Source organism: Hypanus sabinus, chromosome 9 (assembly GCF_030144855.1).
Source record: "Hypanus sabinus isolate sHypSab1 chromosome 9, sHypSab1.hap1, whole genome shotgun sequence".
Taxonomy (NCBI): domain Eukaryota; kingdom Metazoa; phylum Chordata; class Chondrichthyes; order Myliobatiformes; family Dasyatidae; genus Hypanus; species Hypanus sabinus.
Window position 1 is genome coordinate 43,065,913 of NC_082714.1, and position 20,810 is coordinate 43,086,722.

The window sequence follows — 20,810 nt, forward strand, 5'->3', positions numbered from 1 at the left end:
CCCGCTTCCCCTGTTAAGAGATGAGTGCCGCTGCATGCTTTAAGTGGGTTTGCCATCAGCTTTTCTTCATCCGGTCATGAACGCTGCTCCCCTGCTACCCTGTTGCTGTAATCTTTCGCTTTAAGGTCACTGAATTCAGGATCTCATAAATAAGCATTCATTATATTGGATATTCATGGTTTCAGATGTCTTTGAAAACGACAAATAGTGCTGGAAGGAGCTCAGCCTGGTCAATCAGCAATTGAGCATCTATGAAGGGATTCGTTTCTGTTCCAGGCCCTTCATGTATATCTTCATGTGTTTACATGAAGAGTATTAACGTGAAACGTTGACTGTCCATTCCTACAGATGCTCCCTGGCGCGTTGAGATCAGAATCAGGTTTATTATCACCGGCATGTGTCGTGAAAATTGTTAACTTAGCAGCAGCAGTTCAATGCAGTACATAATGTAGAAGAAAATAACAAAAGAAAATAATAATAAATAAATCAACTACAGTATACGTATATTGAATAGATTAAAATTGTGCAAAACAGAAATAATATATATTTAAAAAGTGTTCAAGGGTTCAATGTCCATTTAGGAATCAGATGGCAGAGGGGCTGTTCCTGAATCACTGAGTGTGTGCCTTCATGTTTCTGTACCTCCTATCTGATGGTAACAGTGAGAAATGGGTATGCCCTGGGTGTTGGAGGTCCTTAATAATGGACGCTACCTTTCTGAGACACCACTCCTTGAAAATGTCCTGGGTGCTTTGTAGGCTAGTACCCAAGGTGGAGCCAACTGAATTTACAACACTGCAGTTTCTTTTGGTCCTGTCCAGTAGCACCCCCCACCCCCCATACCAGACAGTGATGCAGCCTGTCAGAATGCTCTCCACGGTACATCTATAGAAGTTCTCGAGTGCATTTGTTGATATGCTAAATCTCTTCAAACTCCTAATAAGGTATAGCCGCTGCCTTGCCTTCTTTGTAACTGCATTGATTATGTTGCGACTAGGTTAAATCCTCAGAGATCTTGACACCCAGAAACTTGAAACTGCTCACTCTCTCCACTTCTGATCACTCTATGAGGATTGGTATGTGTTCCTTTGTCTTACCCTTCCTGAAGCCCACAATCAGCTCTTTCATCTTACTGACGTTGTGCTAGGTTGTTGTTGTGACATCACTCCACTAGTTGGCATATCTCGCTCCTGTACACCCTCTTGTCACCACTGAGATTCTACCAACAATGGTTGTATCATCAGCAAATTTATAGATGGTATTTGAGCTGTGCCTACTCACACAGCCATGGGTATAGAGAGAGCAGAGCAGTGGGCTAAGCACACACCAATGAGGTGCGCCAGTGTTAATCGTCAGCGTGGAGGAGATATTATCACTAATCCACACAAATTGTGGTCCTCCTGTTAGGAAGTCGAGGATCCAATTGCAGAGGGAGGTACAGAGGCCCAGGCTCTGCAATTTCTCAGGATTGTGAGGATGATGGTATTTCTTCAGCAGCTCATTTTTTTTTTGCTGTGGAAAAGCATTTTGTCCAGTTCAAGTGACAGAGGCTTAATTTATATAACAACACAAAATACAGAAAAGAATTATGATTGATGACAAGTATGTATTCACCATGTGGCTGGTCAAGGCATTTTGGGTTCCAGCAAAAGTAGAGCTGTGCACATGCTAGTAGCTTTATTCTGCAATTTCTTCACCAGAGTATGGGAGAAGATACTCTCCTCTCAGTACTTAATTTAAAACTGGATTGGTATAGGTGCAAAAACCAAGTAACCATATAACAATTACAGCATGAAAACAGGCCATCTCGGCCCTTCTAGTCCGTGCCGAACGCTTACTCTCGCCTAGTCCCACCGACCTGACCCTCCATTCCTTTCCTGTCCATATACCTATCCAATTTTTTTTTTAAATGACAATACCGGACCTGCCTCTACCACTTCTACTGGAAGCTTGTTGTACACAGCTACCACTCTCTGAGTAAAGAAATTCCCCCTTGTGTTACCCTTAAACTTTTGCCCCCTAACTCTCAACTCATGTCCTCTTGTTTGAATCTCCTCTACTCTTAATGGAAAAAGCCTATCCACGTCAACTCTATCTATCCCCCTCATAATTTTAAATACCTCTATCAAGTCCCCCCTCAACATTCTACGCTCCAAATAATAAAGACCTAACTTTTTCAACCTTTCTCTGTAACATTGGTGCCGAAACCCAGGTAACATTCTAATAAATCTTCTCTGTACTCTCTCTATTTTGTTGACATCTTTCCTATAACTTGGTGACCAAAAAACAGGTTGATGTGACACGACTGTACTGAGTCAAACTGGATTTACACTTGTACTATTGTAAATACTGAATTAGTGTTTTTATTCATTTTAGAGATCAATTATTGCTGGCAAGGCCATCCCTAATTGTCTTTGAGGATGGTGGTAAGCTGCTATTTTGAATAGCTGCATTCCTGATTAAGATACCCCCACAGTGCTATTAGTAGGAAGTTGCACCATACAGAAACATGAGACTATAGATGCTGGAAATTATACAAATGATCGGAAAAATTAAGCAGGTTGAGCAGCATCCGTAAGGCAAAGAAATTGTCAATGTTTTGCATTAAGACCCAGTATTATAAAGTATTAACAATATACAATGGATTCTGGTTATTTGGCCAATTAAGTAGCTGTTCCAATTAGCCAAAATTTCATGGAAATGGTAAAAAAATGTATTTAAAAAAAAGACAACTGAGTAACAAATTATGCATTTAAATGAAATACAGAACAAATTAGAACACTACCAAAACTACTACAGTACTATAAAACTGTATTAGTTCCAGATAGTTATCAATAGAATTCATCCAGTGTTCACTGCCATGTAAATTAGCAAAATCAGCGCAGTCACCTACTGTAGATAATGGACTGCCGTCATACAATGTTTTTGAATATTGCATCCTCCAAATCTTCACTTTCATTGTATTATTCAAGATTATTGTTGATACCTTCAAATTCTTTGTATTTTCTAACTTGAAGTAGTGAAATACTTTTTTTTACTTCTGTGCATTTCTGGCTTCTCCAAGCTTGAATGCTTGAAATTGCAGTGAGCAAAATGGTTTTAAATTCTCTCACTGCTAATTTCTTGCCAACTGTCAGTATTTAAAGATCCCTGCAACTTTTCAACACACAACACATGCAACTGACGCTACTTAAAAACTTCACTCTAAGCACGGTGCAATGACTAATGGCCACACAAGTGCACACTAGATGCTAGTTAGAAACTGTGCAAGCAGCATCATGTCCCAAATAAAAGAAGGGAATGATGACTATTTTAACAGTTAGTTTTTGTTCTTTAAGAGTTGTCCCAAATAAGCATTTGTTCCAATTAACCAGAATACTCTGTATTTCAAAGTCAATTTTTTTATGGAAAAGATTATTCAAATAACTACAATATACTATGCAATATTTAGACTTCATAAAATACACTATTTCCAGTTTCCAATTAAGTTACAGCTATCACTGTCTACAACACACTTGACCTGAGGAGCTCATGTCGTGTGTGACTTGGAAGGGAGCCTGCAGGTGGTTCTATATACCTGGTATCCTTATCTTTGGTGGCAAAGGTTGTAGATTTTGGAGGATATGTTGTGGATAAATGCAATGTATTCTGTAGATGGTACGCATTGCTCTCAATGCTGATGGAGAAAATGAATGTTTATCGGTGCTGATCAACCAGGCTGCTTAGTCCTGCAGGTGTTGAACTTGAGAATTGTCGATGCTGTAGTCATCCAGCCAAATGGAGAGTATTCCATGACATTCCTAACTTGTGCCTTGGGTAGTCTGGAGAACAGTTGCTTGCTACAGGACATCCAGCCTCTCAGCTCTTGTAGCCATTGTACTTATAGGGCTGGTCCAGTTGAGTTTCTGCAAAAAATAATCTTAAATGAGCTATTAAGTGTTACGTGATCTTAGTTGTGACACTATACAAGATTAATTGGATCATGGAGTAGCGAGAAAATCATTAAAACTGGATTGGTTTTATGCATTACTGAGGACTTTGGGTGCCTTAGTGCTCGTAAGTGGAATTATATGATGCTGTGAGTCCATGGCTGGAGGTCTTTGCAGAGAAGTGAGGGATAGGCAGGTAGCAAGCAATGAATTAAACTGAGGGGTGGGTAGAGCAGCCAATCATTGCCGACAGAGCGTAGCGGCCTATTCTAACAAACCGCAGCTGGTGACCCCCACGGATTATTATTCCTGTATGATGTGCCCCGCAATTTTCCAGTAATGATGTTCCACAAAGTCGAAGAAACATATTTGATCCTTTATTAGCAACTAGCAAGACATACAATCTTGAAGCCTTACCATTAAGCGTGATGTCCAAAAGATGTGACATCCATCAGTCTCCAGTTCCAAGCTGCCCAGAACAAAGTACAAATACATAGCTTGTTCCCTATGCATTTACCATACCCCCACGCACATGACTAGTTACCATAATACAAATAATAAATGACGAACATGAAATATAGTGCAGATAGGGATCTGATGTATGGCTCATATAGTGAGAATGCTGTAATTATATCTTGTGTCCCTCAAAGTTGTGGATCTTCCACTGATGGGTGAAATGTTATTGATCTACTTAATAAATGACAGGACTGGCCATCAGAAAGCCCATCCAGGACTGTGCATGGGTATTCCTGCTACTTGTTTAGTTTATTTCCAGTCCTATTTAGTTTTTTAAAATCGTTTTTAATTCTTTTCTTGATTACTGTGTAATTCAATATTTGCATCTCTTCCAGCTATGCTATTTCCAGCAAAATTGAGCCATTTTACAAAGGAGGAAAAGTACAGGTATTTTTCAGTTTGATGAGATTTTGATTTGTGCTTTAATATTTGTAGTTACCAACTGATTCTCTTTTCTTCGTCATTTGTCTTTTTCCCCAATGTTTGCACACTTAACAGAATGGAATTGGAGCATATATTCTGTTTATTTTTGTAATGCAAACAGAACACCTTTCATTAAAAGTGAAATACTACAGATGCCAACTTTCTAAAATTTAAAAAAACAGTTGCTGTACATAATCAGGCAGCTGCTGTGTGGAGAGAGACAATTAACTTTCTTTCAAGTCATTGGCCAGCATTCGAAGTTTGAGTTAAACTGCAGATGCTGGATATCCAAAACAAAACCAGAATTCTGTAAGTGCTCACCATGTCCAGCAGCATTTAGTTGGCATCAAAGGTCAAGAACCAGTTCTATTAAAACATCTTTGGCCCCAAATATTGACCCTGTTTCCTTTTTCATTGATATTGCATCATTTGCTGAGTACGTCCAGAATTCTGTTTTTTTGTCATATTAGAGCTTCTACAAATGCAAGAAGTTTCATCAAAACAACCACTTTATGGTGAATAAACTCTTCTCGGGCTTCCAGCTGGGTACAAGTATCGATTATAACCGACATTTCGATGACAAATTTTGCTATCTTCATCCCTGATTACAAAGACAAACTCTGGCATCTTTATCAGGGATGAAGATGGCAGAAAATGTTATCGAAATGTTGGTTATAATTGATGCCAGTACCCAGCTGGAAGCCAGAGAAGAGTTTATTTCTCTCATACACTGAGAAAGTGCTAGATCTCTTTTCACAAATTTTATGGGTTATTTTGCCATACTTTAATCTCCTGTTCTCCATGGGAAAAATTTGAAATTTTTTTAAATGAGTTTTGCCATGTTCTTAAAAATATGCTATTCTTGTCTCTTCCAATATAGGTGAATAAACATGGAACATATATGTTCTGCTCATGTGGAACTAAGATCAATATCTTAGACATTGCAACAGGAAAGATCTCAAAGAGCATTGAACAGGTAGGGAATAACTGACGGGGTGCTGGACTATTTATGTTTTAGTATGAATGCTCATTCCCGTTGCTTCTGGGAATCTATTACTGCAAAACAAGACACGGTCTGCATGAGAAACTTTGCCTCCATGTCATCAGAGGACCTAGTATTGTACACTTGTACACCTGAACATATGCTTGACCACGAGTGGCCTAAAGACATTGATGTGCCAGCATGTCCTCTGCGCATTTGAGGAAAATAACCAAAATAAATGCTGCTGGCCATGAAGAGATGTGCAATGTTCCCTCAATCTGCTACCAACAAGCCAATATGTCCAGTAGCAGGCCATGATTCCCAGCATTGAAGTCCAGTGGTTAAACTTTTATCATTTGCCCAATAGATGCACAAAGGATATTATTCAAAATGCACTGGAAACTTACTTAGGGACATGGAGTTATAAATCCTCACTGTTACGTCCATTTCTTTGGCTCATGATAATTCAAAAAGTGGAAGCGGAGCATTTGAGATGACATTGAGAGATTAGAGTCTGTGTGTTAGGACCATGTGGAAGCTCTGCATAAACCTTGGAAGGAGCACATCACCTTCTAAACTACCCACCCCAGCACCTCCTGTCCTGTCTGGTGCAGCTTATAAGTCTCATACTGCATTGAAACACAGATTGAACAGTAAAAGATACAGATGGTGGAAATCTGAAGTGAAAGCAAAGAACACAGGACATACCTAGCAGGCTAAGCAATATATTTGAGGTGAGTTACTACTTCACATTGATGACCCTTCATCAGAACTAGAAGTAGCTCATGTTCTATTTCAAGGTTGTACTCATATTTCAGTTCACAAAAGTCGAACCTGGTGGCCAAGCTCCAGCTTTGAGTGTAAAAGTCAAAGTCTGCTGTTTTTGAGACCTCTCTAAAGTCCTTCAGTCGCTGCTTCAGCCATCATCTGATGTGATTGTCAATTTAAGAGTAGCTGGTAGCCACTGAATGATTTATAACCATCTTGAATCCTTCACTATTTTGTTTTAGAGTCTGTCTTCAATGTGGAAGAGTATTGTTAGTATTTCTGTTACATGTGTTAATTTAACATATTTTGTTTTTATTTTGTTATGAATATTTAAAAAATAGCAGTAGGTTGGACAATGGGTCAGATTGTGTATGATTTGCCCCATTGATTTGGAGGCCTCCACTATCTAGCCTTTTGCAAGACGTACTGGCCAGGGTACCAGGAGGTCCCATCTTCAGCAGCACGCCTTTGTCCTGTAACATCTCCCCAAGGTGTCTGCTTTGCTTTTGTTGATTCAAATTGATGGATATTATGTTCTCAAAGTACTTAAGTGTAAATTTTCTATTTTAGATACAAATAAATTTATTTATTTATTTGTATCTAAATTTAACTGTTTTAATTACTGGTTAAAATGAAAAAAAGAAGCCTAACACATAACCTTTCTAATAACAGTAAATTACCCGATTGGAATACTGCTTTGTATGTCACTGGAGTTTAGAAGAACGAGGGGCAGGGAATCTCATTGAAGCCTATTGAATATTGAAAAGTTCTAGATAGAGTGCAAGTGGAGGAGATATTTCTAGTAGTGGAGGAGTCTAGGACCTGAGGGCATACTCAGAATAGAAGTTCATCCCCTTAGAACAGAGATGAGGAGGAATTTCTGTAGTCTGAGGGTGGTGACTCTATGGAATTCATTGCCGCAGAAGGCTATGGAGACCAATTCCCTGGGTATTTTTAAAGCAGAGTTTGATAGGTTCTTGATTATCGCTGAAGCCCGAATGAGCCAAAGCCCTACCGCTGTGCCTCAGATCACTCCGTTGATGACCACTCCGCTATGCAGTGTCACCCTTTTATGCCTGAACCTTCCCTGCTATCTATTTCACGATTTGTGCTCCGTTTTTAGCCACTGATAGGCCACGTACAATGGACAAACACTCTTGAGGCTCCCTTTTTAAATAACCGCCACCGACCTGCAAGAAATCCCTCTTGGTAAGGCTCTGTTGACGCTGCTGATAGGCCACGTGCAGAATGGGTTAAGAGGAACAATAAATCAGCCATGACGGAATGGTCAAACAGACTCATTGGGCTGAATGGCCTCATTCTGCTCCTGTGTTTTATGGTTTTCATGCTGGCTTTACAGAACAAGTCAGGCCCCTTGTCTTAGTGTGTTTGGGAATTACTGCTGGACTTCAGCAGGAAGTCAAATCCTTGCACATTTCAGGCTTCCATGATACAATGTACGGACTCACAAAACCTTAAGGAAATTATGTTAGGACTTCAGTTGAAGAAGGAGATTGGTAAACTTGTAGGTATTTTACTTCTGGAATACTTGGCGTTGTTAATTGGTTTCTATCTAAAACGTTTGAAGAAGATGGCGCCCGTGATCAATGCGACCAAAGGCGACATCCAGCAGACAGTTCACAAAACTATTTTGTTTACTACTACTTTCAGATATGATTCTGCTGTGTTGGAATCTGGGATTTATGTTTTGATGGTGTGTTTTTGGGCCAATTGAGCAATCTGGGGCTTCGCGCTCTCTGAGGGAATTGGGTGAGGTTTCAAGTAGAGTGAGTGATCTGGAGCCCCAAAAGCCTAGACACTTGATTTCTCCCTGATTAAATTATCCAGCGATATTCAGATCAATGCGGATAAGAGCAGAAGGCAAACAGGTGTTCAGTGCAGTCTGCCTGTATTTGACTTCTTCCTTCTCTCTCTCTCTCTCTCTCTCTCTCTCTCTCTCTCTCTCTCTCTCCCTCTCCCTCTCCCTCTCCCTCTCCCTCTCCCTCTCCCTCTCCCTCTCCCTCTCCCTCTCCCTCTCCCTCTCCCTCTCTCCCTCTCTCCCTCTCTCCCTCTCCCCCTCTCCCCCTCTCCCCCTCTCCCCCTCTCCCCCTCTCCCCCTCTCCCCCTCTCCCCCTCTCCCCCTCTCCCCCTCTCCCCCTCTCCCCCTCTCCCCCTCTCCCCCTCTCCCCCTCTCCCCCTCTCCCCCTCTCCCCCTCTCCCCCTCTCCCCCTCTCCCCCTCTCCCCCTCTCTCCCTCTCTCCCTCTCTCCCTCTCTCCCTCTCTCCCTCTCCCCCCCTCCCTCCCTCCCTCCCTCTCTCTCTCCCCCTCCCTCCCTCTCTCTCCCTCCACCCCCCCCCACCCCTTCTGCGCACTGCTTCCGCAGGAAGTTGCTTCTGTTTGACCAGTCTCTCTTTCTCCTTCTCGCTCAATGTTGCCGGCGTCTTCGGTTTTGGACGAGTTTTAATTGACATGGATTGTGAATTGGACTCCATAGTTCATGTTATGTGCTTCTGGCTACTCTCTTTAATTGTTTTGTGCAATTTGATAGGGGCGGACTGGCTGTGCGGTCTGCAGCCAACAAACGACACAGCACTAAATCGAACTGAACTAACTGAACATTCCTAGACTGTTCCAATGACTGTAGGTTGATGTTTTATATTCTGCATTTTTCACTTGCTTTCTGCTGTTTGCACGATTTGTTCTTTGCACGGTGCGTGTTAACGTTTTTTTTGAACAGGTTCCATAATGTTTCTTTGTTTCGTGGCTGTCTGTGAGAAGACAAATCTCAGGGTTATATACTACATACATACTTTTTCGATAAATGCACTTTGAATCTCTGAAAGTACTATTTGTTCTGTTAGAGGGTAACAGTTGTGGAGTATTATACAAAGCTGGTCATCACTTTAATCAAAGGGACATTAAGGCTCATAATATACCTCTTTATAAATTGTGTTGGTGGCAAAATAGCTTACAATTACTTTGTATTATTTTTATGTTGCAGGGTATCTTTAGCTAGTCTCATGAGTGTATATTGCTTTGAATTGTCTCAATATTCTCATTTTCCTTGCAGGAGGATCAGGAAGATATTACCTGCTTCAGCATAAGCCCCGATGATGAGGTATTTATTGAAACTGAAATGCTTTACACACTTTCAAACTATAATTTAGGAATAAATGTATGATTATGCTAGTTCTGATATTTTGTTGTGCTAGCCTGCATTGGTGTACTGTGGTAACAGCAATTATGGTAATAGACTAAGTTTCCAGAGGTACTGAGAATGAATCTGAGCTTGGGCTTTGGGGTTCTAACGTTTAACTGTTGTTCATTCTTTGGGGCACTCCTCTGTTTTCATGGATGGTCGTGAAGAAAAAGCATTTCATGATGTATATTGTATACATTTCTCTGACATTAAATGTACCTTTGAAACCTTTGAATCCTACTTGAACTGAAGGATTTGAAATATAAAGCTTCTACATAAAGCTAACTAATTCAAGAAAGTCTATCTGCTTTTTTTAAGTCTGGCCTGTATATCTAACCAGCTCTATGTAACAGTTGATCCATTATATTATCCATATGAGAAGACATTGATCTGTACCTCCCAATTAGAGCACAGTGATTTACCTCACTGTGTTATATGGTGACTGTAGCACTGTCAATCATAATCAGTTATTCTGTAGAAAACAAGGATGGGTATATTACCTAGAAATTGTTGGGTGGGGCTTGTTTCCCAGTCACCACTTAGATACCCATTTGTCCTACACTTACAGTATATGATTTGGATCTGTAAGTCTGAAATTGCTGGTTGAGAGCATCATAGTTGGCAACTGAGCCTTGTGCAGTTTAACTAGGTCTTGTTTACAGGTTGCAAACGTGTTGTCTGAATCTGCTGCAAGCTATGGCAAAGCTGCATCCCATCTTTGCTGACTATCGGATTTGATAAGATGTGCAAATTTCAATGAGGGTCTTTAACCTACCTGCTGTATTATCCGTCCTGCTGCATCTAGATGATGCTTAATCCCACTTCACTATTCTTGATATTGATTGCTAATTTTTTTATTATTTCCTTTTTGATTTGTCTTTTGCAGACTGGGTTGTGCAGCCTTTCATACTTTCTGTTGGATTTATTGAGTATGTCCACAAGAAAGTGAATCTCAGAGTTGTATATAGTGACATATGTATACATATTTTGATAATAAATCTACTTTGAACTTTGATTCTTACATATTGCTTGACAGATCCTGGTGACTGGCAGTCGTGCCTTACTCTTGAAACAGTGGGACTGGAAAGAGAATATGTGTATTCGTACTTGGAAAGCTATCCACACTAGTCCAGTGGCTAGCATGGCTTTTGACTCTACCTCAACTTTGTTGGCCACAGGTATGACTCCTTACCTGCTTTTATTGCTTTTATCTGCTTTCAGAGTACAGGCTTGCCCAGTCGTGATTGTCCACACAAAGGTAATAGTGACTGCCAGATTGAACTGCTGTAGTGCTAGTGCCGTGAGTAGGGAGTTCCAGGACTGAGATCCAGAAGTGATGAACGTCATGGTAATGGTTCAATTTGGAGATAAATATACAAGTGAAGTTGTTCTACGTACTGTTGTCCTCCTCTCCACCTTTGTGGGAGAGATGGTATTGTGTTTTTAATATATATTTATTCACCAATTATCATTTTAGGTCATGTGGTCAATTTGTTTGATTTGTACTGTATAGATATGAAACTATTAAGGGCATGTCTTAAGTTGGGTGATTTAAGCCATTTCTGTTTGGAGTGAAGGAGGATGAGAGGTTACTTGGCAGAAGTGTGCACAATACTAGGCATAGAGAGGTTATTGCTTAGCAGGTGTAGGCAGGTAGGAGCAAAAGAGATGCTTATTGAGTATAACAAATGCAAGAGAATGCTTAAAGAAATCAGGAGGGCTAAAAGAAGCCATGAGATTGCCCTAGCAGACAAGGTGAAGGAGAGTCCTAAAAGGGATTCTACAGATTTGTCTCTGGCAATCCTTTTGCACTTAACATAACTGGTCCTTTGGAAGATCAGAATGGTAGTCCATGCACGGAGCCAAAAGAGTTGGAGGAAGTCTTAAACAGATTTTTTTGTGTCTGTATTTACTCAGGAGCCGAAAATAGAGTCTCGAAAATGAAGTTCGGCAAAGCAACATCAACTTCATGGGCCCCATGCAGATTATAGAGGAGGAGGTGTTTGCTGTTTTGAGGCAAATTAGGATGGATAAGTCCCTAGGGCCTGACAGGGTGTTCCCTTGGACCCTGTGGATGGCAAGTGCAGAAATTAGGTGGCCCTGGCATAGATATTGGAATCATTCTTGGTGACAGGTGAGGTAGCAGAGAATTTGAGGATAGCCAATGTCGTTCTGCTGTATTAGGAAGGCTTTAAAAATTAACCTGGAAATATAGCCTGATATCAGTAGTGGGAAAGTTATTAGCAGGTATTCTAAGGGGCCGGATATATAAATATTTGGATAGACATGGACTGATGAGGGATAATCAGCATGGCTTTGTGTGTGATAAGTCATATCTAACCGATCATAGAGTTACCAGGAAAGTGGATGAAGGCAAGGCAGTGGATGTTATCTACAGGACTTTAGCAAGCCATTTGACAAGATCCCACATGAGAGGTTGGTCAGGAAGGTTCAGTTGCTTGTCATTCAAGATGAGGTAGTGAATTGGATTAGACATTGGCTTTATGGGAGAAGCCAGAGAGTGGTAGTAGATGGTTGCCTCTCTGACTGGAGGCTTGTAACTAGTGGAGTGCTGCAGGAATCCATGCTGGGTCTGTTACTGTTTGTCATCTAATATCAACTGTTTGGGTGATAATGTGGTTAATTGGATCAGCAAATTTGCAGATTAGGGATGTAATGGACAGTGAGGAAGACTATCGTGGCTTGCAGTGGGGTCAGAACCAGCTGAAAAAATGGCAGATGGAATTTCACGCAGACAGGTGTGAGGTGTTGCACTTAGGTAGAAGTTACCAGGGCAGGTCTTACAGAGTGAACTGTAGCTCTCTGAGGATTGGTGTAGAACAGAGGGTCTGGGAATACAGGTCAATAATTAATAGAATGTGGCATCACAGGTCATAACGAAAGCTTTTGGCAGATTGGCCTTCATAAATCAAAGTACTGAGTACAGGAGTTGAGATGTTATGTTGAAGTTATACAAGATGTTGGTGAAGCCTAATTTGGAGTTTTGTGTGCAGTTTTAGTCCCCTATCTACAGAAAAGATGCAAGGTTGAATACTGAGGAAAATTTACAAGGATGTTGCCGGGTCTGGAGGACCTGAGCCTGAGTTATAAGGAAAGGTTATAGGTTAGGGCTTCCTTCCTTGGATCATAGAAGATTGAGGGGAGACTTGATAGAGGTGCACAAAATTACGAGGGGTATAAATAGGGTAAATGCAAGCAGGCTTTTCCCACCGAGGCCACAACTGGAGGTCATGTGTTAAGAGAGAAAGGTGAAAAGTTTAAAGGGAACAAGGGAGACAGTTCTTTATTCAGAGGGTAGTGAGAGTGTGGAACAAACTGCCAGTGCAAGTGAGCTCAGCTTCAGTGTTTGAGAAGTTTGAAAGTGTATATGGATGCTAGGAGTGCGGAGGGCTATGGCCCTGATGCACGTGTCAGTGGGAGTAGACAGTTTAACTAGATTGGCTGAAGAGCCAGTTTCTGTGCTGTACTTCTCTAGAGAGTGGAGAACTTGACTTTTTCCCAGGATGGAAATGGTTAATACAAGGGGGTGTAATTTTAAGGTGATTGGGGCATGTCAGAGAAGTTTTTTTACACAGTGGTGGGTGTGTGGAGCTCCCTGCCAGGGGTTGTGGCAGAGGCAGATACATTAGAGGCATTTAAGAAACTCCTAGATAAGCACATGAATGATAGAAAAATGGAGGGTTATGTAAGAGGAGCTTGGAGTAGGTTAAAAGGTTGGTACAACATCGTGGGTGAAAGGACCTGTTCTACGCTGTAAACTTCCGTGTTCTATGTAAGATACTTAGATTTGCTGGTTTTGTTTTTCAGGTGGATGTGATAGCACCATCAAGATCTGGGATGTTATCAAGCAGTATTGTACCCACAATCTGAAGGGCTCTTTTGGAGTTGTCCAGTAAGGAAAATTAACTGACCTAATGTTGAAACTTGTTATACTTGGCTGTAATGATTTAAGAATTTAAAAAACATTGCATTAAAAGTCAAAAAGTCTAAAATATAAAAGTAAAATAGGATGAAACTGATTACTCCTTGTGTTCTTGATGCTTTCAAGGACTCCTCGTCTCATGTTCTTAATATTTATTGCTTATTTATTATTATTTTTTTCTCTGATGTCTTTTGCACATTTTGTCTGTCCTGCGGGGTGTGGTTCTATTGTTTTTTGGATTTACTGTGCATGCTCACAAAGAAACGATTCTCAGGGTTGTATAAGGCGACAGGAATGTAATTTGATAAATTTACTTTGAACTTTAAACTTACCTCTTTCCCATGCTACTCTTCACTGGCAGCCTTGTTGAATTTCATCCTGACATATCACGTCTCCAACTTTTCTCCTCTGCGATGGACAATAAAATACGAGTCTGGAATCTGAACACGAGCAAGTGTATGACGATACTGGATGCTCACTACAGTGCTGTGACTTCATTGGCTTTCACTTTGGATGGAAACACGCTTGTCAGGTACTGCCAACATTAGTGATAGCTATGTGATATACAGTGTATCTTGCTGTTCTAGTCCTGCATTTTGAGTTAATCAATAGACTTGCACAGAGTGTTTGCTGGAAAAAATGTTTGTAATTTGTAAGCTATAAACAGAGTTTAGTTTTACAGCTGAACAAATTTGCTTCTTTGTTTTCCTTTACATGTGGCCATTAAAAAAAAAATATTTGAAATACCATTTTTGTTCTAAACATTTACTCATCAATATTTTGTGCATGCACTACTGCTAGATGACATCTCAGATCTTGATGATGTTAATGCATTGTAGCTACCATGAAATTTTAAAGATGATATGCAAACTAGAGTGAAGATTTAGTCTAACATTCTAGCTTAATAAAGCTTTCTTTTTCCATAGCTCTGGCCGAGATAAAATATGCACTGTGTGGGACTTGACGACCTACAAATCACAGAGAACAATTCCTGTGTTTGAAGTGAGTTGAACCAAGAATTTCTAACATTAACGTAATTCCTGAAGTGTGAAATTTTTATATAAAATAAATTCCTGCTATTATCCTCATCATGTGACTTTCAGCTAGGTAGATTTTTTTTTCTTTCAGATGTGCACGTGGGTTGTCATTTGTGGTCAAAAGGTGAAAACAGGCATTAGGTATTTAAGTGCTTAGAATAAAATATTCCTATTTGAACACCCAAATTTAATACACTGTTTAGGACCTAATTGTTAATGATCATAATTCAATCTTGCTTAAGGTTGTCAACTTGTCTAAGGGTAAATTCCCGACAGTAATCTGTCATGTTACCCCATCGCCAGTGAGCACTGATAGACAATTCAGGTGACAGTCAACCCTTGGCAACTTTGTCAAGCTTCTAAGTGATGGTTCCTTCCGTAAGCTTCATATCTTTCCATGATGTTTTGCATTCAACACATTAATTTCAGTTCAAGATCCATCAGGCAGCCTTTGAGGGTAAAAGGGTAATTTTGAACAGTTCTCCAGTTAACCAAATTAGAGAAGGAGTTAAGCCAGGTTGCAAATGGTGTAATTGATAAACACGAGGGATTCTGCAGATGCTGGGATTTTGAGCAATGCACAAAATGCTGGTGGAGCGCAACAAGTCAGGTGGCATCCGTGAGGAAGGGGAGAATCGGCGGTCGACATTTTGGGCCAAGATCTGATGTGCAGTCCTGATGACGAGTCACTGCCTGAAACGTCAACTGTTTGTTACCCTTCATAGATGCTGTCTGACTTCCTGAGTTCCTCCAGCAGGTGGTGCAATTGCTTCTTTTATTCGTTAGATGGTCTCCTTGCACAGTTTTGCCTTGACCACCCTTTCAGAGTCATTATTTTATATTTTCTTATTTCCTCGATGTGAAGATCATGCAGCATACAAGTCTTTGCCAACTCTTGAAACAGATCCACACTCTCATTTCTTTCCAAGTAACCTGTCTGCTTTTGCTGTCATGCCCATCAACCTCCCATATTTCTTGTGGCTCCCACCTGCAAGTAAAGAAATGAGAACAGATTCAGGGAAATTATCCATTTGGATGCTAGCCAGCAGAAATACACTTCTCAGTATTTTCTCTCCATGTCCCAGTTTTATGGGGGTAATTGGGATTGACTTTGTGGACCACGTGCACAATCTGTTAGTGAGTCCTGAAACTGTTTTGTGCAGAAGTAAAGATATTAACTTTTTTTTCAAAACTTTCTGGCTCAAGGGACAAAGCAAGATATGATCAGGTTTGATCAGTGTTTCAGTGATTGCTCTGGAGTTCTGCAAGAAGGTGCTAGACTGTTGCTTTGTGTTATATATCATTTTTCAGACGTTTGAAATGCAATTGTTGGCTATCTTGGTTTGACAGTAGAGGAAACTACTGGGATTGGTCGGGGATGGGAAAATGTTAAATAGAATTATGATCTAGAGAGTGATACAATTGGGTGGGAAAACAGGGTAGGTAAGTATTCCCACATACCTAAAGGACCCAAATAAGATGGTTAAAAAGGTTTGCTGGATACTTGTCTTTTTGGTTAAGGTACAGAATAGGAGCAAGATTGAACTGTATCAAATGGTCAGGTCATTGTGTAGAGCTCTGATCACAACTTTCCAAGAAGCTGTGATACCAGAGAGGTGACTGAGAAGGTGCCTGTCTCTATCCCCAGGCATATAGAACGTGGGGTTCAAGTCGAAGTTGGCTTTGTTGGAGTTGTTTTGCTTGGAGGAGGGGAAGCTGAGGTTCATAATATTTCCAGGCACCCAGTTCGATTGAACTAAGAAAGACACGTTTCCCTAGGGGAGTTTTGTAACTAAGGGGCATAGATTCAAGGTAACTACTAGAATAATCAAAGAGGAGTTGAGGAAATTTCCTTTTCGCCCAGTCAGACAGCTGATGGGCTTGGACCACTGAAGGCAGAAACCCTCATCTTATTTAAAAAGTTCCTGGGTAAACATTTAATTTTATAGCCTGCTGTTTGTATTGGGAACAGTGATTACTGTGCCTTGATCTGTTGAAAAGTAGCAATTTCTCTCCAAAAGAATGGCTGTCTAATTTCGTTATTAACAGTAATATCTTAATTTCTTTGTAAACCTAATTTGATTCTTGATAGGCTGTGGAAGCAGTGATATTATTACCAGAAGATGAGGATTTCACTGCGCTGGGGGTGATGAGCAAAGAACAGCATTTTATCACAGCTGGTAGCAAAGGTAAGCTGCAGGTAGCGTGGACAGCATCGATGGAAGAAATTGCTCTGAACTTTTGCCAAAAATGCATCTAAAACCAGTCAACCAGCGTGCTTATCCTGCTTATTTAAAAAAAAAGGACATAAATGGTTATGGTGAAAATTCCAGGTTTTATTTTAAGATCTAATTTTATCTGTAGGTTGATTGTAAATGAATATGTTTGTTTTTTTTTTAAAAAACGCCTCTTGTTCGAAAATGGTGTTAATCTGTAGTGGTGCAATATCATACTCGTTCCTGGTTCTTGGTAGGAAATTCTACCCATGGTGTTCCTATGGGATTTTTAACACCATTAGAAACATTGTTCCAGTACGTCCAAAAAATATTATCAATAATGCAATAGAAACATAGAAGCATTGCAAATCTACAGCACAATACAGGCCCTTCGGCCCACAAAGTTGTGCCAAACATGTCCCTACCTTAGAAATTACTAGGCTTACCCATAGCCCTCTGTTTTTCTAAGCTCCATGTACCTATCCAAAATTCTCTTTGAAGACTCTATCGTATCCGCCTCCACCACCATTGCCAGCAGCCCATTCCATGCACTCACCACTCTGGGTAAAAAAAACTTACCCCTGACAATGTATCTACTCTCCAGCACCTTAAACCTGTGTGTCCTCTTGTGGCAACCATTTCAGCCCTAGGAAAAAGCCTCTGACTATCCATACGATCAATGCCTCTCATCATCTAATACACCTCTATCAGGTCACCTCTCATCCTCCATTGCTCCAAGGAGAAAAGGCCAAGTTCACTCAACCTATTCTCATAAGACATGCTCCCCAATTCAGGCAACATCCTTGTAAATCTCCTCTGCACCCTTTCTATGGCTTCCACATCCTTCCTGTAGTGAGGTGACCAGAACTGAGCACAGTACTCCAAATGGGATCTGACCAGGGTCCTATATAGCTGCAACATTATCTCTCGGCTCCTAAATTCAATTTCACAATTGATGAAGGCCAATACACCATACACCTTCTTATCCACAGAGTCAACCTGCGCAGCTGCTTTGAGTGTCCTATGGACTCGGACCCCAAGATCCCTCTGATACTCCACACTGCCAAGAGTCTTACCATTAATACTATATTCTGCCATCATATTTGACCTACCAAAATGAACCACTTCACACTTATCTGGGTTGAACTCCATCTGCCACTTCCCAGCCCAATTTTGCATCCTATCAATGTCCCATTGTAACCTCTGACAGTCTTCCACACTATCCATAACACCGCCAACCTTTGTGTCATCAGCAAACTTACTAACCCATCCCTCCACTTCCTCACCCAGCTCATTTATAAACGAAGAGTAAGGGTCTCAGAACAGATCCCCGAGGCACACCACTGGTGACTGACCTCCATGCAGAATATGACCCATCTACAACCACTCTTTGCCTTCTGTGGACAAGCCAATTCTGGATCCACAAAGCAATGTCCCCTTGGATCCCATGCCTCCTTACTTTCTCAATAATACTTGCATGGGGTACCTTATTAAATGCCTTGCTGAAATCCACAATATACACTACATCTACTAGTCTTCCTTCATCAATGTGTTTAGTCACATCCTCAAAAAATTCAATCAGGCTCGTTAGGCACAACCTGCCCTTGACAAAGCCAAGCTGACGATTCCTAATCATACTTCTCCAAATGTTCGTAAATCCTGCCTCTCAGGATCTTCTCCATCAACTTACCAATCACTTAGGTAAGACACACTGGTCTATAATTTCCTGGGCTATCTTTACTCCCTTTCTTGAATAAAGGAACAACACTTGCAACCCTACAATCTTCTGGAACCTCTCCCATCCCCATTGATGATGCAGAGATCATCGCCAGAGGCTCAGCAATTTCCTCCTTTGCCTCCCACAGTAGCCTGGGGTACATCTCATCCGGTCCCGGTGACTTAATCAACTTGATGCTTAACAAAAGCTCCAGCACATCCACTTTCTTAATATCTACATGCTCAAGCTTTTCAGTCTGCTGCAAGTCATCACTACTATCGTCAAGATCCTTTTCCTTAGTGAATACTGAAGCAAAGTATTCATTAAGTACCTCTGCTATTTCCTCCGGTTCCATACACCCTTTCCCACTGTCACACTTGATAGGTCCTATTCTTTCACGTCTTATCCTCTTGCTCTTCACATACTTGTAGAATGCCTTGGGGTTTTCCTTAATCCTGCCCACCAAGGCCTTCTCATGGCTCCTTCTGGCTCTCCTAATTTCCTTCTTAAGTTCCTTCCTGTTAGCCTTATAATCTTCTAGATCTCTAACATTACCTAGCTCTCAGAACCTTTTGTAAGCTTTTCTTCTTGACTAGATTTATTACAGCCTTTGTACGCCATGGTTCCTGTACCCTACCATAACTTCCCTGTCTCGTTGGAACGTACCTATGCAGAACTCCAATAAATATCCCCTGAATATTTGGCACATTTTTTCCGTATTTTTCCCTGAGAACATCTGTTTCCTATTTAAGCTTCCAATTTCCTGCCTGACAGCCTTAAATATTCCCCTTACTCCAATTAAACACTTTTCTAACTTGTTTGTTCCTATCTCTCTCCAATGCTATTATAAAGGAGATAGAAATATGATCACTATCTCCAAAATGCTCTCCCACTGAGAGATCTGACACCTGACCAGGTTCACTTCCCAATACCAGATCAAGTACAGTCTCTCCTCTTGTAGGCTTATCTACGTACTGTGTCAAGAAACCTTCCTGAGCACACCTAACAAACTCATTTACAAGGATGTTGCCTTCTAGGATCTGTTTCACTATCTGCTCTTTGATATCCCCGTTACTATTTGGCGGCCTATAAAAAAACACCCAGTAAAGTTATTGACCCCTTCCTGTTCCTAACCTCCACCCGCAGAGACACTGTAGACAATCCCTCCATGCCGTCCACCTTTTCTGCAACCGTGACACTATCTCTGATCAACAGTGCCACGCCCCCACCTCTTTTGTCTCCCTTCCTCGCTCCTTTCTGAAACATCTAAAACCCGGCACTTGAAGTAACCATTCCTGTCCCTGAGCCATCCAGGTCTCTGTAACGGCCACCCATCATATCTCCAAGTACTGATCCACACTCTAAGCTCATCCGCTTTGTTCACAACACTCCTTGCACTAGAATAGACACATCTCAACCTTTGGTCTGAGCGCGTCCCTTCTCTATCACCTGCCTATCCTCCCTCACACACTGTTTCCTAGTTTATTTGTGAGCCAGCCGCCTCTTCCTCAGTCCCACCCCCATGTGTAATCTCTTTCTCTAAAATGATTGTCAACTTCGCTGGTACGTAAAACAATGCTCGTTTATTCATGGAAAAACAAGCTTTTACCAACCCGTTTCTTTTCCCCCTTAAATAATGCTTAAGAACCAACATTCAAACTATGTTCTTTGCCAGGCTGCTCCATATTATCTCCAGCCACACTTTGCTTACATTTAACGTTGCATCTTAAGTGTGTCTACACTTCAAGCTGAAATCCAGTGGGCATTTGTCTATATCTAACACCCTTGCTGGGCACTTGAGAGGTAGGTCATAGTGTCTGAGGTTTCATAAGCAGCAATGGGGTTCATTGCTCAGTATTCTGTCCATCTTGGGTTGACAGAGACTGATGCTTCAAGTTGATTTTTACTGCAATCTGAGGCCCTGCACAGCCACATTGCTGTGCCCGTAGAAGTCGAGGTTAGAGTCACATCTCAGCCTCGGGGTCTCTCTGTGCTGTTATATTCCTCATCTGATAGTTCCCTTCTCATTGGTGTAATATGCAGGTCACTTTACCTAAGCTCCATTCTCAAAGAAATCAGT

At 41.1% G+C, this 20,810-nt stretch overlaps 1 protein-coding gene and 1 long non-coding RNA gene across 2 annotated transcripts in view; one reads left to right on the forward strand and one right to left on the reverse strand.

Moving 5' to 3' along the window:
* tbl3 (transducin beta like 3) overlaps window positions 1-20,810 on the forward strand; it is a 74,670-nt gene that overhangs the window by 164 nt on the left and 53,696 nt on the right. Inside the window, exons 2-9 of the mRNA XM_059979567.1 lie at window positions 4,781-4,832; window positions 5,749-5,844; window positions 9,689-9,736; window positions 10,854-10,995; window positions 13,646-13,730; window positions 14,122-14,292; window positions 14,687-14,762; window positions 16,890-16,986. Of these exons, the coding sequence (XP_059835550.1) occupies window positions 4,781-4,832; window positions 5,749-5,844; window positions 9,689-9,736; window positions 10,854-10,995; window positions 13,646-13,730; window positions 14,122-14,292; window positions 14,687-14,762; window positions 16,890-16,986 (767 nt within the window). The remainder of the gene's footprint in view (window positions 1-4,780; window positions 4,833-5,748; window positions 5,845-9,688; window positions 9,737-10,853; window positions 10,996-13,645; window positions 13,731-14,121; window positions 14,293-14,686; window positions 14,763-16,889; window positions 16,987-20,810) is intronic.
* On the reverse strand, window positions 1,036-14,231 carry LOC132399320 (uncharacterized). Its single transcript, XR_009513961.1, has 3 exons — window positions 14,093-14,231; window positions 4,347-4,398; window positions 1,036-3,905 (listed from the first exon to the last, which is right to left on the reverse strand). It is a non-coding gene; the product is annotated as an uncharacterized LOC132399320 (long non-coding RNA).